At 41.2% G+C, this 26,190-nt stretch overlaps 1 protein-coding gene across 1 annotated transcript in view; it reads right to left on the bottom strand.

Annotated features, from left to right (window-relative positions):
• Positions 1–423: 423 nt before the first annotated feature.
• Positions 424–26,190, bottom strand: part of LOC122550923 (CD99 antigen-like protein 2) — a 43,729-nt gene continuing 17,962 nt past the window's right edge. Inside the window, exons 2-11 of the mRNA XM_043692388.1 lie at positions 18,499–18,555; positions 15,972–15,998; positions 14,113–14,169; positions 11,447–11,485; positions 10,223–10,273; positions 8,137–8,211; positions 7,100–7,123; positions 5,478–5,591; positions 4,318–4,380; positions 424–1,309 (exon numbers count right to left, since the gene is read on the bottom strand). Of these exons, the coding sequence (XP_043548323.1) occupies positions 1,266–1,309; positions 4,318–4,380; positions 5,478–5,591; positions 7,100–7,123; positions 8,137–8,211; positions 10,223–10,273; positions 11,447–11,485; positions 14,113–14,169; positions 15,972–15,998; positions 18,499–18,555 (551 nt within the window). The 3' untranslated portion in view covers positions 424–1,265. The remainder of the gene's footprint in view (positions 1,310–4,317; positions 4,381–5,477; positions 5,592–7,099; positions 7,124–8,136; positions 8,212–10,222; positions 10,274–11,446; positions 11,486–14,112; positions 14,170–15,971; positions 15,999–18,498; positions 18,556–26,190) is intronic.

Here is a 26,190-nt window from a genome sequence, read left to right as displayed (position 1 = left end):
CAAATCGTTGTAAGCCAGTTTGATGCCAGAGATGTTACATTCCCAAGCAGTCTTTCTACAATTAACTCGATCTACAGACACCAAGACTGGAGCAAAGAACTGGATAAAACTTCAAAAGACGTTAAAAAAGGATTGCTCTGGGTACTGCAAGGGAGCACAATCACTGGAACACACCGGTTTCTATCTGCAACTGTAATTTACACTTCCCACCCAAACTCATTCACAAACTAGAGTTCATTCTAAATTTCTAAGATCAAAAGAATTGAACCATCCACTCTTGTAGTTGCAGGTTGAAGAGCAGTGCTTTGTCTAAGTTACTTTGAAACTTATCTGCTGTTACGTAGGATACTTCACACTAAGTTTCAGCTGTGCAAAATTAAATGGAGATGTTAAAGTACAATAGTAAAAATTCACACTTGAACATTCTAATTTACCATATTTAATATTTGAAGTCACTGGGTAAAATGGGGGTTGTAGGCTACAAAGAAAAAAATCTGTACAAGCACACATTTAGTCACCCCTCCCCATTATCAGTTTGCTCAACAGCAAACCCACCCCCCACCCCAACATCCAAAACCCCACCCTCTCCAAGGGGAGGTGGTGTGCAAGAACAAAATAATTATTTAAAAAACCTCCAACAAGTTTCTACTCAATAACCATAGCATAAAAATGCACAACACTGCAAGTCTTACAGAAACATTTTACAAAATATTCTGAATGACATTCACCAGCAATAAAAACAGTTAAAAACACCAGGTTTTTTTATGTGCAAGTCACAAAACTCCAACACTAACTATGTCAAGGCCTAAGTTTTTAAAAAAAAGTTTGTCACTTGGTAGTGTGCTCAAACTTCGATCAAAATGTTGTTCAAAAATACAAGTCATTATTTGCTCTACAATGGTAGATTGATTTTTAGCACACAGGAGTGGACTTAAAGTTATATCCAAGATTGAAAATTTCTACCAAAAAGCTCAAGTATGTTTAACTAATTTACAAGCTGTAACAGAATGGCAATGTCTGTGTCTAAGATTCATTTTGATGATGTTCAAAAAGGCAAGGCTTGGCACTTTTGTAAGTTAGTTAAACAAAGATTTTAGGTCAAGTTTCTCATTTGAATCCACACTGGAAAATACAGGGCTATAAGAAAACCAATTGAAAATCAACAGTTAAAAATCGCTCAACGCTAAAGATAAGAACAAAATCTGTAGGAGAACAGAAATGTTGGACAAGTGTTAGCTTCTGGTTTCTTTGCTGTCCACTGTCTTCTAGTTACTTCCAACAGGCTGTGTTTGCAAAAGAGTACTGTAAGCTGCAAAACAAAAAAAAACACAACTTGATTAACGGCTTTGCAATAAATACTATTGAATAAAACCTCCACTGAATTTGCTGGATGATCTATACAATTCACTGCACAGAGGTGGTGGTGGTGTGACGTAGTGGGTAGTATCCCTGACTCTGGATCAGAGGGTCTGGTTCAAATCCCATTCAGCACAGTTTTTTTGTTTGGGGTGGGGGCGTGTAGGTTGCCTTAGCTCAGCCAGCCAATCAGGTGAGCAACAGGTGAAGCCAGTCCTGCGTGGTATCTGCAAACGCAAAGCCTTCCCGCATCCAAGAGAACATGATCAGGTCCTTCCTATGAGCATGTGATCCTTCCTCCGAAGGATTGGCCAAACACACCCTTCACTGGCAACCAGTTTTCACTACTCCACAGCAACATTACAATGGCCCAGTCCATCAGTTTGACCTTCAGCTCAGCTACTGTCTACACCTAACTTGGTGCAGAGGAAAAAAAGCCAGAAGTCAACGCCACACTTAGGAGTAGGCTCAGATTTTCATGTTCTGAGACAAAAATAAAGTCAGAAGTGAGTGCAGGAAGTGGAGAAAAAAAGGTCACTGGACTGGAAATCAGAAATTCCCCTTCAAGGAAAGGAAAAAGAGCCTCACAAACTTGCCATGGTTGACGAGAGGTTCCAGGTAGTGATGGCAATTCTGCTTGTACATCAGGGTCACCGTTGACAGGCCAAGGAACAAATACAGCCCTGGCCTCACCAGAGTCAGCTCTAATCACACTAGATCTGATAGAACAAACTCAGTGCTGGGCTTAGAAAAGGCAGAACAGAAATAGCTGCATTACAGGCCATTTCTGAACCATCCTTTTGACACATCAGCTTAATGCAGATAATGGTATGTTAACACATGCTGTGTAACTAGGGCTAAGCAAAAAAGCTCTAATATACATTAGATGCATTAAATGCTGCAAGTCATAATATATTAATATCAATCACTCAAGAGTCCCTTACAAGTGGAGGAGTGATCAAACCATGTAGTAACTTGAAAAAGTTCAATTGATTAGCTGCTTCAGAATACCACTTGATTTATGTCAGACCCAGGACAGTAGGTCCCATATTGTATTTACATACAGGCAGTCCCCAGGTTAGAAATGGGTTTCATTCAAGTACACGCATTAATTGATTTGTACACCAGTTAGAACATAATACAGTAGTCATTTGTAAATACAAGACAACTGAAGTTGAATACTTTAACTTAATACTAGTGGGATCTCATATCTTCAGATATTCATAAATCAGGACCACCTGTAATTTTAGCTGCTTCCTTCCTAGGGCAAAACTGGGAGCGGCCCTACTTTGGATTACTGCCCCCACAGTACCATAAAGTGCAAGAAATTACTCGTTTCAGTTTTAAATGTGACGATGGAACAGAATTTTAAAAAAGGTACATTTTCCTTAACATTTAATGTTTATTGACCTGAATATTTGTTGCTGGGACCAAACACTGGAAAAATATTATGAACTTCAGACCATTTGCTCCAAGCTGAATGTAGGACCAGATATTCCCCAATCTGCTACATTCTCTGGATTCCAATTCATAAGAAAATTGGTGCAGATCATCTAGCCCCACAAGCTTGTTCTGTCATTCAAATAGATCACAGCTAATCCATAATATAATTCAACCAACTTGCCTGGTGTCCCTCCTAATAACCTTACTTGTTAAAAATCTCTCATCTCCAATTTCAGTGGAGTCGAGCCTCAGCTCTTGATTGTATAGGAGGTTTAGGTGTTTACCACCATTTGATTGAAGAGGAGCTTCCCGATATCCCCATGATTGGCCCAACTCACTACTGCGTTATAAGCTCTTGTTCGCAGACAATGAAAGTGTTATTTTCATCGACTGACTAACTCCTTTAACTTAAACACCAAGTCAAATCACCATTAACCTTCTACATTCAGAGGAATTTAGATTAGATTAGATTCCCTACAGTATGGAAACCGACCCGTCGGTCAAACAAATCTACACCGATCCTCCGAAGAGTAACCCACCTATATATTTAACCCCCTACCGTATATTTACCCCTGACTAATGCACCTGACACTGTGGACAATTAAGATGAATCCAAATCAAAATGGTGAGAATGAGTGTTGGCTCTTGAGGAGCATTGGTACTGCACCTTCCTCTGAGGTACAAGGCCTGGGTTGAAGTCCCACCTGCACTAGAACTTCATAACACCTGGACAGGTTGATTAAAAGCAGAAAAACAACACGACGAAATTATGTAGGCCATTTACTGCTCCGAGCACAATCTCTGCTGAATGCTTAGATTTCTACTAGAGACTGACAAGATTATTGCATTATGCTAGCCAATAGTTTCAGGAAAGCCCAATGGCATGGCTAAACAGAGGCATTGAGTGTGGCACGTGCCACTGGTAAGAGGTATTGGCAGTAGTGGCAATAAGCAGCTGAACCTTTAATTCCTGCTGTGGAAGCTTGTTTATTCTTGGACAGTGTTGAGAGGCTCTATGATCTGTATTTTCAATCCAGTGATGAAACTGTATCCCCCTTCCTGGTTTCCTTCACCTTTGGACCTTCCAACAAACTAAAGTTAAATCCGCATCAACAAATTAGGGTGCATAGCACAGCACCCTAATTGGGGGGGGGGTGGGGGGAGGGGGGCAGGGTGGAGAGTGGAGAAAGAAAAGAGGGGAGAGAATAAGCCAGCACACAGTTAGTAAACTTGACATTTCTAAATGACAATCATTTAACTGCTTCACTCTCAAATTGAGAGACCATAATGAAGCTTGGCTTCCAATAAGTAAATCCTAGACACAGGAGTCAGGCTGAATCCCGAATCAAACAAAGACCAGATTCCAGCTCTCAGGAAGAACGGAAAGAAAAAAAAAAAGTGAAAAGAGACACTGACTTGAATTAATCATAGGTGCATTATTCCACTTTGAAATTGATTAACATTTCAGAAAGGAAAAATGTTATGCTGTTATACTGGACTGCAAAACTGAATACATACACTGGGGGTCCTCTCGCTGACCACGTACATTCTCTTGCTTGGTGTTCTGCTCAGTTGAGTTCCCTGGTAATAAAAAAAATTTAAAGAGGAGGACAAGTTGAGTGTTTTGAAGTAGTTCTGTTTTATTTCCTATATGTTTGGTTAGTTCAGGGGGGAAAAAAACAAACAACTGGTTCACACTTGACTCAGTTCTTCCAGACTTCTAGTTGGCCTCGCTCATTCTTATCCTCCCCTAACTAAAGTTATTTAAAATTCCATTGCTCATGCCCTAACATGCATCAAGAACTACTCACTCATCATCCTGTGCTTGCTGACTCAGTTTAGCATTGCATTAATTTTAAAGTTTCCTTTGTCGTCAAATCCTTCCATGCCCCACCTTTCCCACCAATTGTAACTATGCATTCACTTGCCCATCATAATTCCCTGGTTATATTACACAGAGGAGAAATGGAGGAAACTGGGTCTGTGTACTCTAGCGTGTACAGGATTAGAGGGGTCAACTCAAACTTAGAATCTGATAGGAGGATTCCCCTAGCTGGGAAATATAAAAACGTGGGGCTGAACGAGACTGAATGGAGTAGGAACTATTTTGCATGGAGGGTGAAGAATCTGGAGAATTCTCCACTCTACAGGGTTCTGGAAGTTCATTCATTGCTCAAGTCAGAAACCAACTGACTTCTGGGGACTAATGACATCAAAGGGTATGGAGATAGTGAGGACATGGCTTGAGACAGCCAGCTAGCCAGAATCTAACCTAATGGTAGAATGGATATGACGACTTGATAAACCTACCCCTTTGCTACGTTCTCAAATTCACCCTAATTCCCTGGCAAGTCAGTGGGAGCAAGATGATCCACTGACTGTGGATAACAGTATGGTTATACTTTTCAGAATCATGCATTTGCATCTCTTTCCATCAGGCAGAAAGGTAAAAACAACCCATTGGAACTTAGACCCATTTTTATTATGGAGTCAGAGCTGCTCAACACCATCACATGTCCACATTTCATATTTGTCAGCTTTTAAAGTCCCTCAAACACCTCCCTGACCTATGTGTCATGTCCAAATTAGTTTTGTTGCTCTGCTAGAATCTTCTGCTTCTCAAACAGTTAAGGATTAGTTAGCCACCAATTAATTTGCAGATTCCAAAACCATCTCACCTGTCAAAGAGAAACATAGCTTCTTCTTCTGGTAGAGGATATAACTGGATACTCCACCGCCCACAGCCAGCAAGACACCAGTGATAATACCAGTAAGAGTACCATTGCCACCATCTGAAAGGAGGTTTATGAGAAAAAGTTCAATGATTCCTCAAAAAGTTCCCATCTATTAAATACTTTGAGAGAATTCTTGCCCCAAGGGAAGTGTCAGATCCACAAGATGGCAGCAAAGTATAACATTTGAAGCCACCATAGCAGCTCCCTCTAATGATTGAGGGCACAGTCGACTGAGAAAAAAAAGGGTACCAATTTAAGACCGAGTTAAGGAGGAATTGCTTCTGACAAAGGATTGTTTGTCTTTGGAACTCCTCACCACAGAGCCATGGGGACAAAGTAATTGCATCTGTTTATAGGTTAAGATATGGAGTCTGGATCAGTAGAGGAATCAAAAAGTTTTATGGGAAAAGACCAGGAAAGTGGGCATGAGGAATGCCAACTCAACCACAATCTATTGGATGGCACAGCAGTCTCAAGGGTACATATGGCTTATTCCCATTCCTTATTGTTTTTATTGGACAACTTTGTGTAAACTCAAGTTTGTGCCAAACAATAAGCACACTGATCCATAAAGCCAGGAGAAAGTGAGGACTGCAAATGATGGAAATCAGTGTTGAAAAGCATGGTGCTGGAAAAGCACAGCCGGTCAGGGGGCATCCGAGGAGCAGGAGAATCTACGTTTAGAAGCCCTTCATCAGGAATGCCCGAAATGTCGACTCTCCTGCTCCTCTAATGCTGCCTGACTGACTTTTTTCCCCAGTGCCACACTAACTGATTCATAAAGCCAGTAGAGCTAAAATTGACTAGACATTAAAGAGTACGGAACTAGGCATTAGAGTCAAGATGCTACTGAATGGACAGCAGTCCCTGTGACTGTGCCTCTGTGTTCCTGATTTGAAGACCACAGCCAGACACAAACCAGTTCGCATAAAGACAGAGCATGTGGATGTGTTGCTATGGCCAACAGAGATGAGTCATTAGTGCTGGGGTTACCCCCCCCCCCCGCCATTTCAAAATGAAACCGAAGCCACAGGCTGCTGTTCACAATGGGAACATTAAGATCAGGGATGGCAGAGGCAAACAAATTGACTCATGCACTCTTCGGGAGCACACCTCCCTCCATGGGCAGGGAGGGAAGAAGGGATGAATTTATTAATCCATTCTTGCTGCATTTTAACCCCACCCTTCCAGTGGATGCCTCAGTCTCAAGTCGCTGCTCAAACAAGATGGAAGCATGTTTAATTACTTTGGGATGTCCCAGAGATGTGAAAATTGCTCCATATAGATAAATGTTTGACATGACCATACAAATCAGGTCTTATGACCTTCACTGGGCACAATGATTTCTTCCCAGAATCTGCTTTGTCAATCACTTTGATTTTGACCAAACGTGCGTTTGGAGGAGATCAACTTGCAAATGCTTTAAGAAGCTGAAATAAAATTGAGTGCTTCCAGCAAATAAGATCCCAACATCCAAAGTATGCTCAAGTTGTCTGAACTGCAATCTTATTGGATTTGTCTTTAAAATGGATGGTTTTGATTCAGTATTAACATAATAGCTGTACCTTGACCACTTTCCTGATTATCACCTGAAAAAGATTAAAATAAAAAAGTTGTTAGATTGCTTCAAGTAGTGTGCTTTGATGGTCATCCTTTACAACTGTCCAAAATAAAAGAATTATTTAGAGAGAGAGGAGAGAGAAAGTGTCACCAAAGTGGAAAGTTAGGAATTACTGGGTAAGAATAGTGAGCAGAGATGCAAACAGTTAAAATTAGTTTATTTAGAAAACAAGACTTTTGAATAGGCACAAGACATGCATTTTCAAACAGAGGAACAACAATTTTGATGTTAAAGGATTAAAAAAGTAAATCAGAAATTTACGAGGGGAACTTTACATAGTATGCCATAATCTCTGAACCAGAGCCCCGATTGCAGCTTGTAAACTCTTTGCTGCTTCCTCACTTATTGGCCTGGCCACGTCAGAGTTAATCTTTGAAAGTTAATGTGCTAATTTTTTTTTTAAATTTGATGCTCCCAGTGAGAGGACGCATCTTCAATCTGTGCATTTCCACAGCTTCTGTCCCCATTCACATCGATCCATGATCGCCACAGTATCTCAAACAAAACAAGCTACACAAATACAAAACACGCACCTAGTCAATTTAGCATTACTTTTATAATAGTGTTATTGTCTCTATATTGCCACCTTCAGCGAACATTTTCAAATGAATCAACATTTTGCAGCATAGAATGAAGAGGAGTGGGCCTATACTATGCAGCTAAAGCCAGACATTAGAAATGGCTACCAATGGCTGTCTCCAGTGTAGAGATTAAATAGCAGTGATAAACTGATGGCATGGTTACATAAAACAATTGACTGGTGTCATATTAGAAGACAGTTTTGTCTTGGCTTCAAAGCATGCAGCCAATCTCTTCATTCAAAATCAGTAGAATACAACTGTGCAGACATTCTGTAATTAGTTGAGGACTTAACACCGATCGCTTTCACCATCTTATCTAACAATTTGACAGTCTGAAAGTGACCTATTTATTCAAGTATTTGCACATTATAGGAAAACCCAGTAAAGACTTGAGCATTACCTTTAGGGATGATCTTTTCAGGGCTATAAGCACCACCTGCAACATCTACGAGGTCCACGTCCCCAAACTGCCGATCTGCAAGATTAAAAGCAATAACAGAGTGAGTATCTTGTTCCTAGAAGCTGAGGAAACACTTCCTCCAAACATGAAGTTCCACTCCCTTCACTTTCTGACAGGTCTATCACAAACCAGTGTGATATCCAAACTAGGTAATAATCTCTCATTAAAACAAATCTTTGACATAGCAATTAAGCTCAAGAATATTGCCTCAGCTGTTGCACAGTAACAATTTAAGTCAAATGTTTTATACTCATCAGTACAGCTGTTGCCTTGCCACATCTCTTGACAGAATTTATGGCACAGAAACCTGCCTGATAAACATGTTTTTTTATTTTTAAAGTTTATCATGCTGGTCAGTTACTGAACATGTTCACAACACTGCAATGTATTCTTTTCATTGAATAAAAGACAAGAATATTTCAGAAAGAACCATAAATGCTATAAAGTTAAAGCTACCATGGTCTTGCCAGGGTTGCTTTCTCATTAGAGAGATGACCAATGTTTTGTCCTGTGGGTCACCACATCTCAGGTGAGGAAGGGGTGGAGAAGGGGAGCCCTTCATCACAAGTGCAGCCTGTGTGGGAATTGATCCCATGTCGTTGGCATCCCTTTACATTGCAAACTAGCTGTGCAGGCAACTGAGCTAAATGACATTATAAACACATGACAATTTAGAAAGATCTTGATATAAATAGCAGATAGCTTCAAGAGATTTTCTCCAGCAACATCCACAGCAGCTACTCAACTCCAGCAAAGTAACAAAGCTGGCTTTACTTAAAGTCCAATACGCAATTCCAGCTGTTTTCAAATACAAAAAGCAGAGCTCAAATGGAAAACACCTTCACTGTAGCAAGAATCTGTGTGGGAGCTAGAAAACTTTAGGAATCATAGCAAATACTTGTGAAATGCAGATAAAGACTGTAGAACTGTCAAGTTATTTAAACTGCTAGTCTTATTAAAAAAAAACTAAAATTTAGCTCAGTCATAGGCAGGCAGTTTTTCAAGAAAAAAAACTTAAAACTACCAATTTGAATAGCTATTTGTTGACAATCCCAAGTGATGTAATTATAACAGTATTAGTGCTGGGCTACTTTCCAGGACCTTTTGTCATTATAGATGGGCTGAACATTTACTGGTCAGCACCCCAGAGTATAAAAGGATTAACAGTCTTTGTTGTGGGTTTATGAACACAATTTTTTTTTTTGTAAGGGACTAAGTACTTGACAGGATTTGACTGCATTTAAATTGCTTTCATGAATGAGAATTGTGTGTACGTTAAAGTCTGTAAGAAATATTTTAGAACTTAGTTTCTTCAACATCACCCCTGAGATCTGCCCATGGCACATTCGAGGCAAGTTGGCAGTGTGTGTATAAAGATAAATGGAGGTGATGGGGGGGGGGGGGGCATCTTGAGTCGATAGAGATTATAAAAAGTCCTAGGTATAGACAGGAGAGTCACTAGGTGTTGGTTCTAGTGTCTAGTTCAGCATACTAAGTGAGTGAAAGCCAGGCTAATATATCCTTGTGGTTAGGTGCCCAATACTTTACAATTACAAATCACTGTGGTGAAGTATTGTAGGTATTTATTATATTAAAAGATATCAATTTATTGTTAAAACAAAATGCTTAAAGGGCTTGACAGGGCATGTTTTCCTTTTACCATGAGGCAGTGCTAATTTCACTCCAAGGTTACATTAGATTCTCTACATTGTGGAAACAGGCCCTTCGGCCCAACCAGTCCACACCAACCCTCCGAAGAGTAACCCACCTATTTCCCTAACACGATGTGCAATTTAGCATGGCCAATTCACCGGACCTGCACATCTTTGGGTTGTGGGAGGAAACCAGAGCACCCGGAGGAAACCCACGTAGACACTGGGAGAACGTGCAAACTCCACACAGATAGTTGCCAGAGGCTGGTACTAACCACTGAGCCAAGAAGTAGTTAAAACCATTCCAGAATTTAGAAGACAGTTATTTTTTTTTGAAGAAAAGTTATTTGCTGGATCAGAAACTATTTCATTACCTGGATCACCATTAGCTGGCTGCTTCGGAAGCTTCGTTGGAGTAAACTTGTCTGTTACAAGAGCAAAAATACTGGTTGAGGTTTGAAATCCATCACTGGTCAAGGGCAGATTACAATGTGTTTTGAGACATTCTATAAAAGTGTATTTGGCCATGGTCAATACTTTTCATATTTTTGAGCACAGAATAGAACAAGGCTGATCCCTTAGTTACCAAGGATCTCACAAGAAACGCACACATCCACACCTTCTAAATATCTATGATAAAGCTGGGAGTGAATGAATTACCCGCTGACATACAAAGAGACAGAAATTCAAGGTAATATGTCCCTCCCCCCCAAACCTAGTGAGCAAACTACCCACAATGGAGCCATAAGTTCTGAAACCCAGCTCAGTGTTGGACTGACAAAGAGGCAGATAACAGGGATACCACTCCAACTACTGAGTACAGACATGGGAATTAATAGCAGCACTAAAATCTGTACCAGAAGAACTGTGGATGCTGTAAATAAAAATAGAAATTGCTCAAAAAAAGTCAGCATTTGCAGACAGAAATCAGAGTTAGCGTGACCCTTCTTCAGAGAGTTCATAAAGCACAGAGCTGAGAAAAGCACAGGTCAAGTAGCATAAGAACAGCAGGAGTCGACATTTCAGGCAGGATCCTGCAGTAGGATCCTGCCTGAAACATCAACTCTCCTGCTGTTCTGATGTTGCTTGACTTGTGCTTTTTCTAGCTTCATGCTTTATCAACCAACTTTCTACCTGCAAGTGACCCTTCAGAATTTAAAAACAGACTAGACCAGTTGAATGGGCTGTTGAGGCAAACATATCAAGACTTATTTCAAATTAAAAAAGGTAGGAGATTTAGTGACTACTAACTACACAAGTTTGTATCTTCAATATTTTTTATTTGAAGGTAGCCCTAAACAATGAGAAAAAAAAGGTTGTTGCCTGTTTTATTAACTGTTTGAAACTCAAACTTATAGTTGAAATTCAGTCACTCCTGTATGTGGACATTAATTACATACTATACAAGACTAGGCTACTGAATGCTTTAAACCTTCACAGATAAAGATTTAAAATCAGTAGAATTCATCCTGCCTAATTGAAGCAATTCAAATTTTAATATTTTATAACAGTGCTTGCCCAAGGTTAAATCAGTGTTACTGAAAAGATAAATTACATTCTATCATACCAAAACAAAATTTAAAAATAGTGGTGCTTACCTATGCCATCAATGGCATCATTTAAATCAAATTCATCAGCTGGGGGAAAAAAAATGAGACAAAAATGTGAAGTTAACAGATTGATTCAGTATTCAAACAAAGGTATCCACGCAAGGATCAGACTTTCACATGCATCAAATTAGTCAACATAACGCCATCTGATTGAAGAAAGTTATCTTGCACCTATCTACAATACTAGCAGCAAATGAAATAAAGAATTGTTTTAGCATTGGGGATCTGAAACAAACAAAAAGAAACAAGTCTGGCAACATTAGTGGACAGAAAACACTAACATTTCAATTCTAATTTGATTATTAGATTAGATTACTTAGTGTGGAAACAGGCCATTCGGCCCAACAAGTCCACACCGACCGGCCGAAGCGCAACCCACCCACACCCCTACATTTACCCCTTACCTAACACTACGGGCAATTTAGCATGGCCAATTCACCTGACCTGCACATCTTTGGACAATTTCATCAGGTGTATTGTTCATCTTAAAAAGAAAAAGAACCTAAAAAGGTGTTATTACAATGACAAAGCTATCACCCTCTCAAATGCAGAACAAAAAGTTTGCTTAAAACACCATATTGGTGCTGAATTTAAAAACAAAATCACAAGAACAAAAAAGAAATATCTCCAAAAAGCAGGAGGCTGATCAGCCCCTCAAACCTACCTCATTTTATAATGGCATGAGACATCTACCCCACACCTCAACTACTCTTTTAGAAGACAGAACATTACAGTTCAGTACAGGCCTTCAATGTTGCGCTGACCTGTGGAACCAATCTGAAGCCCATCTATTCTACACTATTCCATTCTCATCCATATGTCTATCCACTGACCATTTAAATGCCATTGAGGTTGGCAAGTCTACTATTATTGCAGGCAATGCATTCCAAACCCCTACTACTGAGTAAATAAACTACCTGTGACATCTGTCCTATATTTATCACCCCTCATTTTAAAGCTATGTCCTCTTGTGCTAGTCATCACCATCCAAGGAAAAAAGGCTCTCACTGTCCACTATCTAATCCTCTGGTTATCTCGTATGTCTCAATCAAGTCACACTTCAAATCTTCTTTAATGAAAACAGTCTCAAGTCCCTCAGCCTTTCCTCCAAGGCCTTCCCTCCATAACAGGCAACATCCTAGTAAATCTCTTCTGAACCCTTTTCAAAGCTTCCACATCCTTTCTATAATGCAGTGACCAGAACTGTACACAATATTCCAAGTGCAGCCATAGAGTTTTGTACAGTCACAGCATGATCTGTGGCTCCAAAATCCAATCCCACTACCAATAAAAGCTAACATACCGTATGCCTTCTTAATAACCCTATCAACTTGGGTGGCAACTATCAGAAATCAGAAGGGAAACATTTTGTACATGGACACAGATCTCTCTGCTCTTCTACACCATCAAGAAATCTTACCATTAGCCCAGTACTCTGCATTCCTGTTGTTCCTTCCAAAGTGAATCACCTCACACTTTTCTGCATTAAACTCCATTTGCCACCTCTTAGCCCAGCTCTGCAGCTTATGTCCCTCTAACCTGCAACATCCTTCAGCACTGTCCACAACTTCACTGACCTGGTCTCATCTGCAAATTTACTAACCCATCCTTCTAAGTCTTCATCCAGGTCATTTTTAATGAAAATGACAGACAGCAGTGGACAGAAAACAGATCCCTGCATTTCATTACTAGTAACTGAACTCCAAGATGAACATTTCCCATCAACCACCATCCTCTGCCTTCTTTCAGTTAGCCTTTTTTTATTCAAACCACTAAATCACCCTCAATCCCATGCCTCCATATTTTGTGCAATAGCCTACCATAGAAAGCCTGATCAAACACCTCACTGAAATTCACATACACATCAACCACTTTACCCTCATCCACTTGTTTGGTCACCATCTCAAAGAACTCAAGGCATGAACTACCCTTCACAAAACCATGTTGACTGTCCTTAGTCAACTTATTTCTCTAGAGGATCATAAATCCTCTTTCTTATAACCTTTTCCAACACTTCACCCACAACTGAAGTAAGGATCACTGGTGTATAATTACCAGGGTGATCTCTACTCCCATCCTTGAAGAGGAGGATAACATTTGCTATCCTCCAGTCTTCTAGTACTATTCTAGTAGACAATGATAACAAAGATCAAAAGCAAGGCGGCTCCACAATCTCCTCCCTGGCTTCCTCTACAAAAAAAAAGCTTAACATAGGTCAAGACTCCGTGTTGGTACATTTGCCTCTGGAGCAGGAGGTTGTGCATTAAAGACTTCACCAGGGATTTCAGGGAATGGTTTAGGTTGGCATCACAGATTTAAGGGGTTGCTGCACTGTAGGAATCCAGAATTTAGATGGAAAGAAAGGTGGTTTCACAGCATGACGAAGAATCTGTCCCCTGTCCATACCTACTCCCTAACCATAGGGAATGTTCCAATTGCCCCACTCCTTTTGAGGCAGCAATGGACAAGCCTGCTGCTTAATTTCATACATTGCAACAGTAAACATAGCTTTAAAAACTATTTCACTGGAGGTAAAAGGTCCTCAAGCTCTCCGGTCATGAAGTTCTTTCCTTAAGAAATTATGAAGGGAAAGAAAAACAGATGGATCCCGAAATGCCTTACAGGTGCCTTGTGGGAGTCACACATGAACTTACGATTGTTATTGTGTTTCTTTGGGGTTTCAGGAGCCTTGGGATCATCAAAATCTAAATCTACAAAATAAACAAAAAAGGGTTAGAAGATCAGAATAAAGATCGTGAAAATGAAGTAGGAATAAGACAACCTTATGCAAGTTTTTACATTCCTTGCACTGTGCAGGGTTAGTCAATTCTGGTTGCAAATAACTTGTCCTTAAGCTGGAGTATAGGCAAAGGAAGCAGGGCAGTTAAGCTGCACTCAAGGAGAGATTGCATTTTTGGTAATTTTGTTCAGTGATACTGTCAAGTTATACTGATTACCATCCTGAAATATCTTCCATGATCCCTTGATTGCCTTCTAAAGGTATAAAATAGGAGTTTGGAGATCAACCATGATCTTACTAATGAAGTTAGCTCAAGGAGTGGTGTGGTCTGGCTTGTGCTTGCTCAGATTGCCCATGTCCTTAAACATGGAGCTCTGGCCAAATAGCTAATACAGATTTATAACAAGGAAGAGGAGCGTGATTTAAAAACATTTCAACTGATATTGTATTGGTGATGGTCTGGCTAAACAAACTGACCAGAATACAATCCATTTTGTATTTTCAGACAGCCTTTAGGCAGTTTTCATGTGTGAATTTTCAAGATATTTTGTAAAATAAGGAATGTAGATTATATTATGGATCTCCACATGAAAAAAGATTTGACAGAAATCTACAACTTAAAATGGAGGAATTAATACTTGGATTTCTTCTGGGAAAGGGAAGAGAGTTGGTCTAACTTGTGAATGATTAGATTAGATTACTTACAGTGTGGAAACAGGCCCTTCGGCCCAACAAGTCCACACCGGCCCGCCGAAGCGTAACCCACCCATACCCCTACATTTACCCCTTTACCTAACACTACGGGCAATTTAGCATGGCCAATTCACCTGACTTGCACATCTTTGGACTGTGGGAGGAAACCGGAGCCCCCGGAGGAAACCCACGCAGACACAGGGAGAACGTGCAAACTCCACACAGTCGCCCGAGTCGGGAATTGAACCCGGGTCTCTGGCGCTGCGAGGCAGCAGTGCTAACCACTGTGCCACCGTGCCGCCCACCAATGCTTTAGAAAATATAGGCAGCTCAGCGAAAGGTGATGCAGATAATCACCTGAAAGATTTTGCCATATTTGCAGTCATATAGAAAACATTTTTAAATATGAAAATGTTGGGATAAAACCACCATTTAAAAGTTATTAGCTTTAAATAGTTATTTTAATTAATAGATATAATGTTAACAACATGCTCACATTAAGCAAAAAGCACTACATTACTCAGAGCTAATTCATGGTTTAGGACATGTGTAATCATGAAGTCAAGTCCTTGAAACGATTCTCCTTATATGTTCAAAGTTAAAACTCAACACCAGGTTATAGTCCAACAGGTTATTTGGAAGCTGTAGCTTTCAGAGCACTGCTTCTTCTTCAGGTGGTGTGGAGTATAAGATCATAAGACAGAATTTATACCAGTTTACAGTGTGATGCAACTGAAATTATATATTGAAAGAGACCTGGATTGTTTGTTAAGTCTCTCATTGTTTAGAATGACCATTTTGGTTCCAATTCTTTCATATGTAAATCCAAGAACTTTTAAAGTTAAGTTCACTTGAGAATGTAGCGTTAAAGTTTGTACACCCCAGTCCAACACCAGCACCTCCAAATCATGACCATATACATATTCAAGAACAGAACTGAATCTGGTCAAAGAAAACTGCCAAGTCAACACAAAACATTAATATCCTTTTTGAGTTAGCCTATATTACAGAGTCTTCATCAGAAGGAAAATATTCTTAATTAAAACATTCCCACATCAAAGGCATTTATAAACAACTCACCAACATCCGGAAAATTAGAATCAACAGCTGCAAGAGAGGATAATGTGCAATTAGAACAAGAATTTTTACTGTGAGAAATACTCACTCAAGGACATTGGCAGAAAATATTGTCAAATATTTCAGCTATTGAGTGGGTTTGGAAAGCATTTTCCCATTGTGGATTACTGATATGAAAAAGAGCGGAGACTCAAGGTAAAGTAACATTGCACATATTCTGTATTGCTTCACAATAATTTGTGAAGGAGAAAAGACACTGCATATAGCAATCTCGAATCCTTTTGCTACATTCAGAACATTAAATTTTTTAGCAAACGTAAGACAAAAACAAACATCAACGCACCTTCAATTACTTAGCATACTGTTCAGTGTGATATTCTTACCGACTAAGATTTTGTCTTATTATCTACCATCAACCACAGCAAACATTTGAAGCCACAGGTGATCGGTGTCCCCCTGAAGGACTGCAGAAAAAATGTTACACCATCACTTGGAGAGATGGTGACATTGTTGTAGTGCCATTAGATTAGCAGTCCTGAGGTCCAGGATCATACCTTAGAGACACTGGTTCAAAACCCAGCTTTGTAGCAGCTGGTCAGAGTCAGAGATTTACAGCATGGAAACAGACCCTTTGGTCCAACTCATCCATGCAGACCAGATATCCCAACCCAATCTAGTCCCACCTGCCAGCACCCTGTCCATATCCCTCCAAACCCTTTCTATTCATATACCCATCCAAATGCTTCTCAAATGTTGCAATTGTACCAGCCTCCACCACTTCCTCTGGCAGCTCATTCCATACACATACCACCCTCTGCGTGAAAACATTGCCCTTTAGGTCTCTTGTATCTTTCCCCCCTCATCCTAAACCTATGCCCTGGACTCCCAACTGTAGGGAAAAGACTTTGCCCATTTACCCTATCTATGCCCCTCTATAAGGTAACCCCTCAGCCTCCGACACTCCAGGGAAAACAGCCCCAGCCTGTTCAGCCTCTGAAATCCAAGTTAGGCTCATTAATGGCTGCCTTGAGGAATTTTAACCGACTATTACAAAACTGGTTTAGTCCACTGATTGCCTTTAAAAGGCAATCTGCCATCCATAACTGGTCTGACCTACCCATCTCCAGACCTACTGCACTGTGGTTGATACCAAAAGGACCTAGCAAGCCATTTAGTTCAATGGCAATTAGGGATGAGCAAGAGATGCTGATCCTGCCAGTGACACCCACAGCCTCTGAACAAACAAAGATGAAACTGACTAATTGCTAATGACTGGCTCCTCCAACAATATATCCAATGTGGGTGGTATCACCATATTCAAGTAGCACTCTACCAGCATACTCAATTCACAGTTTAATAACAAGTGACATTTATATTGGGATTGCCCACAACCTTCAAAATAATTATAACCCCGTACTAAGGGACTTGCATAAGCAAGTGGACCATCTATTTTACTCTCAGATCGTTTCATTAAATGTAGGGATGACAGGAAAATACTGGCTTCTGATGGCATTGGTTTAAGAGTTGGAAACCATTCAAGAGCATTACTCAATTCTTCAGATACTCTAATGGGAATTTCAACATCCAGATGGACAGGTGCAACAGGGAAGCAAGAACTCTACTTAACATCTTACCTGAAAACCAACACCCTGATTTATGACACAGGAAGTGCTCAACTGTGCAGAACAGACTCTAAAGCCAGTCCGAGAGACCTGGAGACAAAGTTATGGGCTGTACCATGAGGGCACTCAGCCACTGGGACCACAGTACAAAACTAATGTCATCATAGGCACACTCCTGCCTTAATAGCTGAATGATCTACCTCAGGTAAATCAGCAAACTTCAAAGAGGAAAGCCAAGGCAAATGTGAAACGACGACAACAACGACAAAAAAGGAAACATCAGGGCCCTTTGTCTTCCTTCAGGGAGGTTGTTGTGGGTTCCTTGAAGGCTCAATCCATTCAAATAAAAAACAAACATTCTAAATTCTTGTTTTACATGATTGCATCCAAGGATCTCTAATGGGCTTTCAAAATAGCTGCTCTACCATCTATCACCCATTTTTGTAAAGCAAGGACAGGGGTCCATCAGGCAGATGATATTTCCACTAAGCTACCTCAGTTTTGATTGTGTTGTCATCACAGGCTAACTTGTGCACTTTAATTACATTTATCAGATTATCTGAATTACTGTACACTTGGTGACACGCCATTTCCAATGAAACGAAGGAGATCTCAACGTGTCAAAGTTAACATATGATCAAGTGTAAGTTGCTGTTCCTTAGTTTTATTCAAGTCTGAAGAGACAATGAGGGACAAGAAAACACTCCTAGTGTCTTGCTTCATGATCGTGCAAAACAGGAAACTTGCCGATTATTTATTCGATGGCATCAAAACAAGCCAAAGTCATGTGCAATCCCTTCTTGCAGTGTAGTGTCCAAACCATCTTCAAGTAGGAATAGTAATGCTACATAGATGTATTTAAAACGCTCCATTATAGATTAATGATAAAGTTATACATTTATACACACCTGGAGCTTTAGTGGGACTGTCTTTGAAAGCATCAGCAAGGTCAAAACCATCTTGCCCTGAAAGACAAAAACTCATGTTGTAATTTCAATTATTATTATTTACACAAGGGAGCAACAGCCAATCCATGACAACAGGCAGGAGGAAATGCTTGCAGCAGATCCCAACATAGATCTAAAACACTAAAGCTGGATTCCAGAAAGGCTGGAATTCAGAAGCTACCATCGTTGACTTAATCTGTGCTTGTAAAAGTGCAGTGTATCCCCAAGGAGGAGATGCAGACGAAAAAGCTTACTGCACAGGGATTTCTGAAAATACAGCTTGCCTTGCAAAGAGATAGAGCACAATGGGAAGATATTCTATGGAGTTTAGGAGAATGAGAACTTATCCATTTGATGATTTCAAAAGGAACTTCCCAACATTAATTGGGGGGAGGGGGGTTGTTCGCACAGAAAAGAGAACATCTGGCAAGGGAAGGCTTTCAAAAGCAAGAGAATAAGAGTTCAGGGCCTAGCATGTTCCTTGAGGGTAGGGGACGCTGGAGTACACGCAAGTGGGAAATCAAGTGGGTTAAAAAAGGAGGCAAGAGATAACTCCAGCAGATAGGGTATTAAGAATCCTCAGCAAGTTCTACAAGAATCATGGTGAAAGCAGCTGCTGAAAATGTGTTGCTGCAAAAGCGCAGCAAGTCAGGCAGCATCCAGGGAACAGGAGAATTGACGTTTCAGGCATAAGCCCTTCTTCAGGAAAGCCCTTCCTGAAGGGCTTATGCCCGAAACGTTGATTCTCCTGTTCCCTGGATGCTGCCTGACCTGCTGCGCTTTTCCAGCAACACATTTTCAGCTCTGATCTCCAGCATCTGCAGACCTCACTTTCTCCTCATGGTGAAAGCATGCCATCCAGGCCACTGGGGTCCACACTGACTCAAAAGAAGAACATTCCAACTAGACCCAGACCCACACCCCCATAAAATATCCCCATAACGCCACATTTCCCATGGTCAACCCACACATCCCTGGACACTATGGGCAATTTCACTCCTGAAGGGATCTTGCCCAAAACGTCGATTCTCCTGTTCCTTGGATGCTGCCTGACCTACTGTGCTTTTCCAGCACCCCACTTGACTATGGGCAATTTAGCATTGCCAATCCACCTAACCTGCACATCTTTCAATGATTTATTAAAAAAGGATAAAAGAATAACCAGGCAGAGAATAGGACCCTTAAAGATCAACAATATCAAGGAACCACAGGAAAAAGGGGAGGGTGGGGGTCGATCCTAAATGAACATTTCATGTCAATATTTACTGTGGAGAAATGACATGGAAGCTATGGAACTCTGGGAAATAATGTCCGCAATATGGAAAAGGAGATACTAGTAGTCCTAAAATGTATAAAGATAAATAAATCCCTGCGATCTGATCAAGAGTATCCCAGTCATTGTGGGAAGCACCCTAGCAGAGATATTCATTTCATTGACAAGACAGGGGAGGTGCCAGAAGATCTGGGGAGTGGGTGGGGGTGCACTTGGTAGCTAATGGGCCAATACTGAAGGAAGCTGGGGAACTATAGACTGGTGAGCCTGATGTCAGTGTGGGTAAGTCTTGGAGAGATTCTGATGGACAGAATTTGGAGATGCAAGGACTGGTTAGGGATAGTCAGCATGGACTTAGGGGTAGGAAACCATGTCTCAAATTTGTTTTTTTTTGGAAAGAGGTGACCAAGATGATAGATAAAGGCAAAGTGGTGGATGCTGTCTGTTTCCACTTCATAGAATCCCTACAGTGCAGAAACAGGTCATTCGGCCCAACAAGTCCACAGCGACCCTCCATAGAGTAATCCTGCCCTATTATCCTGTATTTACCCCTGACTAATGCACCTAACCTACATATCCCTGGAACACTATGGGCAATTTACCATGGCCAGCTCACCTATCTGCGCATCTTTGGGCTGAGAGAGGAAACCGTAGCACCCGGACGAAAACACTCAGATACTGGAAGAATGTGCAAACTCCACAGTCAGAGGCTGGAATCAAACCCAGGTCCCTGGTGAGAGGCAGCAATGCTAACCACTGAGGCCTGTGCTTCCCTTCCAATAGATTAGATCACAGGATTCAGGGAGAGCTAGCCAATTGGATACAAAATTGGCTCGACAGTAGGAGACAGTGGTAGTAGGCTGTTGTTTCGACTGGAGGCCTGTGACAAGCTGTATGCCACAGGGATTAGTGCAGGGTTCACTTATTCATCATTTATATAAATGATTTAGATGAGAATATAGAAGGCATGGTTACTAAGTATGCAGATGACACCAAAATTGGTGGTATGGTGGCCAGTGAAAGTGGTTATCCAAGAGTACAACAAGACATTGATCAACTGGACCAGTGAACTGAGGAATAGCAGATGGAGTTTAAATTTAGATAAATGCAAGCTGTTGCACTTTGGCAAGGCAAAGCAAGACTGACAGTTAATGGTATTGCCCTGGGGAGTGTTGTTGAACAAGAAACCTCAAGGTGGAGGTACATAGATCTTTGAAAGTAGCATCCCAGGTAGATAAGATGGCGAAGGCAGCATTTGGCATGCTTGCCTTCAAAAATCGGTCAGATCATTCAGTGCAGGAGTTGAGATGTCATTTTACTGCTGCACAAGACATTGGAGAGGCCACATTTTGGAGTACTGTGTATAATTCTGGTTGCCCTGCTACTGGAAAAATTATTAAACTGTAAAAATGTTTTGCATACTTTCCAAAGATGCCAGAGAAGGTTTGAGCTATAAAGGAGACACTAGATAGGATGGGTCTTGTTCCCTAATGGAACATAGAAAGCCGAGGGCGCAAGCTTAGAGGTTTATAAAATTGAGGGGCATAGACAAGGTGAGTAGCCAAGGTCTTTTCACCAGAGTAGGGGAGTCCAAAAACTAGATGGCACAGGTTTAAGGTGAGAGGTCAAGACCTAAAAAAAAAGAGACCAGAGGTGAAATTTGTTTTTGCAGAGGTCTGCATATGGAATGAGCTGCCAGAGGAATTGGTAAAGGTGGACAGGCACATTGATAGGAAGAGGGTTTAGAGGGATATGGGCCAAAACCAGCAAATGGACCTAGTTCAGTTTAGGAACCCTAGGTAGCATGGACAAGTTGGGACAAAAGGGCCTGTTTCTGTGCTGTATGAATCGGACCATCTCAAATGAAAAACTTCTGGTAGGGTTTGACAGGTTAGATGCCTAGAGATAGATTTTCCCCCATGTCTACAAATAGGAGGATAGTCTCAGCATGAACAATTGTGTTTTGGATATGCGAGGAAGAGAAATTTCTTCATTCAGCAGGCTGAGTGTTTTTGGGATTCTCTATCTAGTAGTCACTGGTGTCATGTGGATATAGCTTTGAACACCAAGAATTAAAGCATCAGAAAATTCCACTTTCCTGATGGATACAAGTCAACGATTAGCCGTGATCAGATGGCAAAGCAGCTGGATGGCCTACTCCATCATACCCATTTCCTAGGAGTAATTTTCAAATTTCAAAAAACAAACAAAGATGTTTGGTTTGGGACGTGGGATCATTTACACTATTACAGCAATGATACATATATTGTCCCCATATATGGAGTACATCTTTTCAGATAACCATTCTTAAACTTTTCCTGAATTATAACAGTGACTCGACCGGCTATATGTTATTGCCATTGCAAAGCCCTGATACATGCTGCATTAGCTTAAATTAATTCAAATTTCAGACTTTCTTTGCAACTGTACAGTTACAACAATTGGATGACGACACATTTGACAACTTCAATTAACACATACACAAATGCTAGATAATGCTTTCCAGAATTGCCTTTCAGCTCTCCCATGTCAAGTTCATAGCTGAAAATGTGTTGCTGGAAAAGCGCAGCAGGTCAGGCAGCATCCAAGGAACAGGAGAATCGACGTTTCGGACATGAGCCCTTCAGGAATCTGCCTTGGATGCTGCCTGACCTGCTGCGCTTTTCCAGCAACACATTTTCAGCTCTGATCTTCAGCATCTGCAGTCCTCACTTTCTCCATGTCGAGTTCATGCAAAGTTCACCTGTCTGCAACCCACCTCGTAGCAATTTGCTTTTACACATCATTGCCCTTACGCTCCTTGACTGATCTACATTGACTCACCCAATCTGTGTTTCATCTCCCCTCTAGAGATTATATAGTGCTGAGAGCAGTGAATACAGTATACTAGATTGAGCAAAGTGCAGGTAAATCACTTCACCTAGAAAGTGTATCTGAAGCCTTGGATAATGAAGAGGGAAGTACTTGGACAGGTGTCACACTTGCTGCAATTGCATGGGAAGGTGCCACAGGGACATTTCAGAGGAGTGTGCCAAGGTATCCCAGAGGGAATGGTCCCTGCAGAAGGCTGACAAGGAAGGGGAGGGGAATGTGCATCTGACAGTGGCATCCCACTCAAGGTGGCAGAAATGGGAGCACATGATCCTTTGACTATGATGCTGGCAGGGTGATTAGGGAGAACCAGAGGAACCTTATTGCTGTTGTTGAAGGGAAGACAGGGAGGTGAGGGATAAAGTGTGGGAGATGTGGTTGACAGGGCCCACAGCTTTGTCTGACACAAAGGTGGTAAATCCTCAGTGGGAGGAAGGAGGTGACATTTCAGAAGTCACCTGTAGAAGCTGGTATCATTGGAACATGTGTGACAAAAAAAGGTGGGGAAACTGGGAGAATAGAATGGAGTCTTTTTAAGAAGCAGGTTGTATAGTCAGATAACAGTCAGATAACCAAAAGTCAGTGGATTTGGAGTGGATATTGGTGGCCAGGTTACCCCCAGAAATGGGAAAATGTTGAAGAAAGGGAAGGAGGAATGAGATTATGAAGTTTTAATACAGAGGTCAAACATTTTTGCATTTAGATGCAACTAAGAACTCAAACCAAAAAGTAAGAATAGAAAACAACAAAAACGCATATGCAATAAAAGGAGTTCATAAATGTTTAGATTAGATTACTTACAGTGTGGAAACAGGCCCTTCGGCCCAACAAGTCCACACCGACCCGCCGAAGCGCAACCCACCCATACCCCTACATTTACCCCTTACCTAACACTACGGGCAATTTAGCATGGCCAATTCACCTGACCTGCACATCTTTGGACTGTGGGAGGAAACCGGAGCACCTGGAGGAAACCCACGCAGACACGGGGAGAATGTGCAAACTCCACACAGTCAGTCGCCTGAGGCGGGTATTGAACCCTGGTCTCTGGCGCTGTGAGGCAGCAGTGCTAACCACTGTGCCACCGTGCCGCCCACAACAGCAGATATTAGAAACAGTAGATGTGAGGGGCCCTTGCGATGGTTGTTGCTTCTGCAAAAATCAAAGCTGAGTCATATTGGGGGAGGGTAATATGTTAAGCTAGATATGCTTGCACAAACGTTATAAGTAGCTGTATCTTGCTTCTGCAAAAATCACAAGGTGGAATCACGTGGGTGTATACTAATAAATAACTAACCGTAAAGGGAGATGGTCGACTGGTAGAAACAGGTGTATTGACATCACAGTTGCAATTGTCATGCACATAGGGACAAGATGACCAAATAAGACCCAGTGTTGCGTCAGCAAAAGTAATAAGACTCAGCTATCAAGGGAGGTGGTTGCACACAAACAACAGGCCAGACAGACAGATGTGGTAAGCCGATTAGATTAGCAACTGCACAGAGCAATACAACTATCAGATATGGAGTAAAAAGGGGGAGAACCGAGACACTCAACTGAACTGTATAAATGGTAATGTAACCTCCTGTTCGGGTGTACCTCCTTTAATGATCACCCAGCTTGCAAGACCGTATGATTAAAGACTGCTTCAGAATTAGACTCTGACTGAAATTAGTGTCTCAGTATGGGAATCAGGTTGCCCTTCAAATGTCTCAGAGGGGAGAGCAACAGAAAATAAAGTATTCATGTACCTGCACCTGAATGGATACCAAGAGTTAAAAAGGTGGAAAGCAAACAGAATCTGGTTAAGCTGTACACTAGTGAGCGAACCCACCAAATTCGGCCCTTAAGGATTTAGGATTCAGCATTTATACAATTAGTGATCTTGTGATGCTTGAACATCTACATATAGATTCAAAGTGGGAAAAATATTAATAAAGCATCTTTAACATTATAAAATTTCCTATGATGTGTGGCAGAAGTCTTATAAAGCCAAGTGTGACACTAAGCCACATCAGGGGATACTAGGACAGGTGGTCAAAAGCTTTGTGAGGAGGTAGGTGTCAAAGAGCTACGTGCTAAAGAGTGTCTTAAAGACAAAAGTAAAGGTTGAGGGATGTTAGAATGGTGTTCAAGACCAAAGTGGCCTAGGCAACTAAAATCATGGCTGCTAAACATGCAACTATTAACATTGAGCAAAGATGACAAATCCTTTGGAATAAAGGAAAATCAAAAACATTGCTTGAACAGAAGCCAATGTTGGTCAGTTGCTAATAGGTGAGTGGAGTTTGCTGCAGATTATGACAGTTGGAATTTTGGAGGACATTCAGTTTCCAGACTTAAGATGTGCAAGTCCAGCAAATATGCAAAGGAACAGTCAAGTCTCAAGGTAAAAGGGCTTGAGTGTGTGTTTAATAGTGCAGGAGTTGAGAAAGGACCAAAGTCAAGCAAAGTTAAGCAGTGGAAATAAGTGTCCTCAGTAAATGGTACAAGTTAGATCAGAAGCTCATCCCTTGGACAAACATGACTGCAAGGTTAATAACATAATTAGACTTGAGCAAATTGTTGAGATTAAATGGGAATATCTCTGGACATTAGTGTAATATTAATAGAGTTAAACTGCACTGAGTGAACATGCTGGAAGTGGGTGGGGATGTTCTTGCAGTCAGGCAAGAACATGAATCACCCCCACTCCAGTTAGACAGTCAGTCAATCATTTGCTACTACTCCCCCCAATTATCAAATTAAAGCTTTCAACTGCTTCCATTCAGAAATGCTTTCTAGCCATCCTCTGAAGCTTGGTATCTTGCACCTGCATTGTCTTGAAGAATCAGGAAATCATCTGCATCACAACTCCACAGGATAGGGTCTCATCCTACCATTGTACCTGTGGTAACATGTGACTGAGGGAGTGACTGGTGTTGTCTTGAGTGGCATGTGACTGTGGGGGAGTGGCCAGAGTATCTGTGATCATGACTAACTGACCTGTATAAAGGGGGGTGTATTTTCTTTGTTCAGGATCTCAGTCTACTTCACACACCTGTGAAGAGGGTCAAAGGGGATCACCTAGCTTGGTACAAGCTTTAATAAATTTTAACTGTTTGCAGAAGTCAGTGTGTGCAAATTGCATCTCGTGAGAAACCTCAAAAAGAACTGACAATTCTTTTCCGGCACTTCAAAAGGACAATTATCCCATGAGATAGCAGTTCAACATCTCAAAAACACATTGTCAGGAATATGTGCCACAATGGGTTGGTCGGAGAATCAGAATCAGATGTACAGCATGGAAACAGACCCTTCAGTCCAACCCATCCATGCCGGCCAGATATCCCAATCCAATCTAGTCCCACCTGCTAGCACCCGGCCCATATCCCTCCAAACCCTTCCTATTCATATACCCATCCAAATGCCTCAAAATGTTGCAATTGTACCAGCCTCCACCACATCCTCTGGCAGCTCATTCCATACACGTACCACCCTCTGCGTGAAAAAGTTGCCCCTTGGGTCTC

This window comes from Chiloscyllium plagiosum, chromosome 6 (assembly GCF_004010195.1).
Source record: "Chiloscyllium plagiosum isolate BGI_BamShark_2017 chromosome 6, ASM401019v2, whole genome shotgun sequence".
NCBI lineage: Eukaryota > Metazoa > Chordata > Chondrichthyes > Orectolobiformes > Hemiscylliidae > Chiloscyllium > Chiloscyllium plagiosum.
The sequence above is the reverse complement of the archived record's forward strand: the minus strand, read 5'-3'. Positions and strand labels throughout refer to the sequence as shown.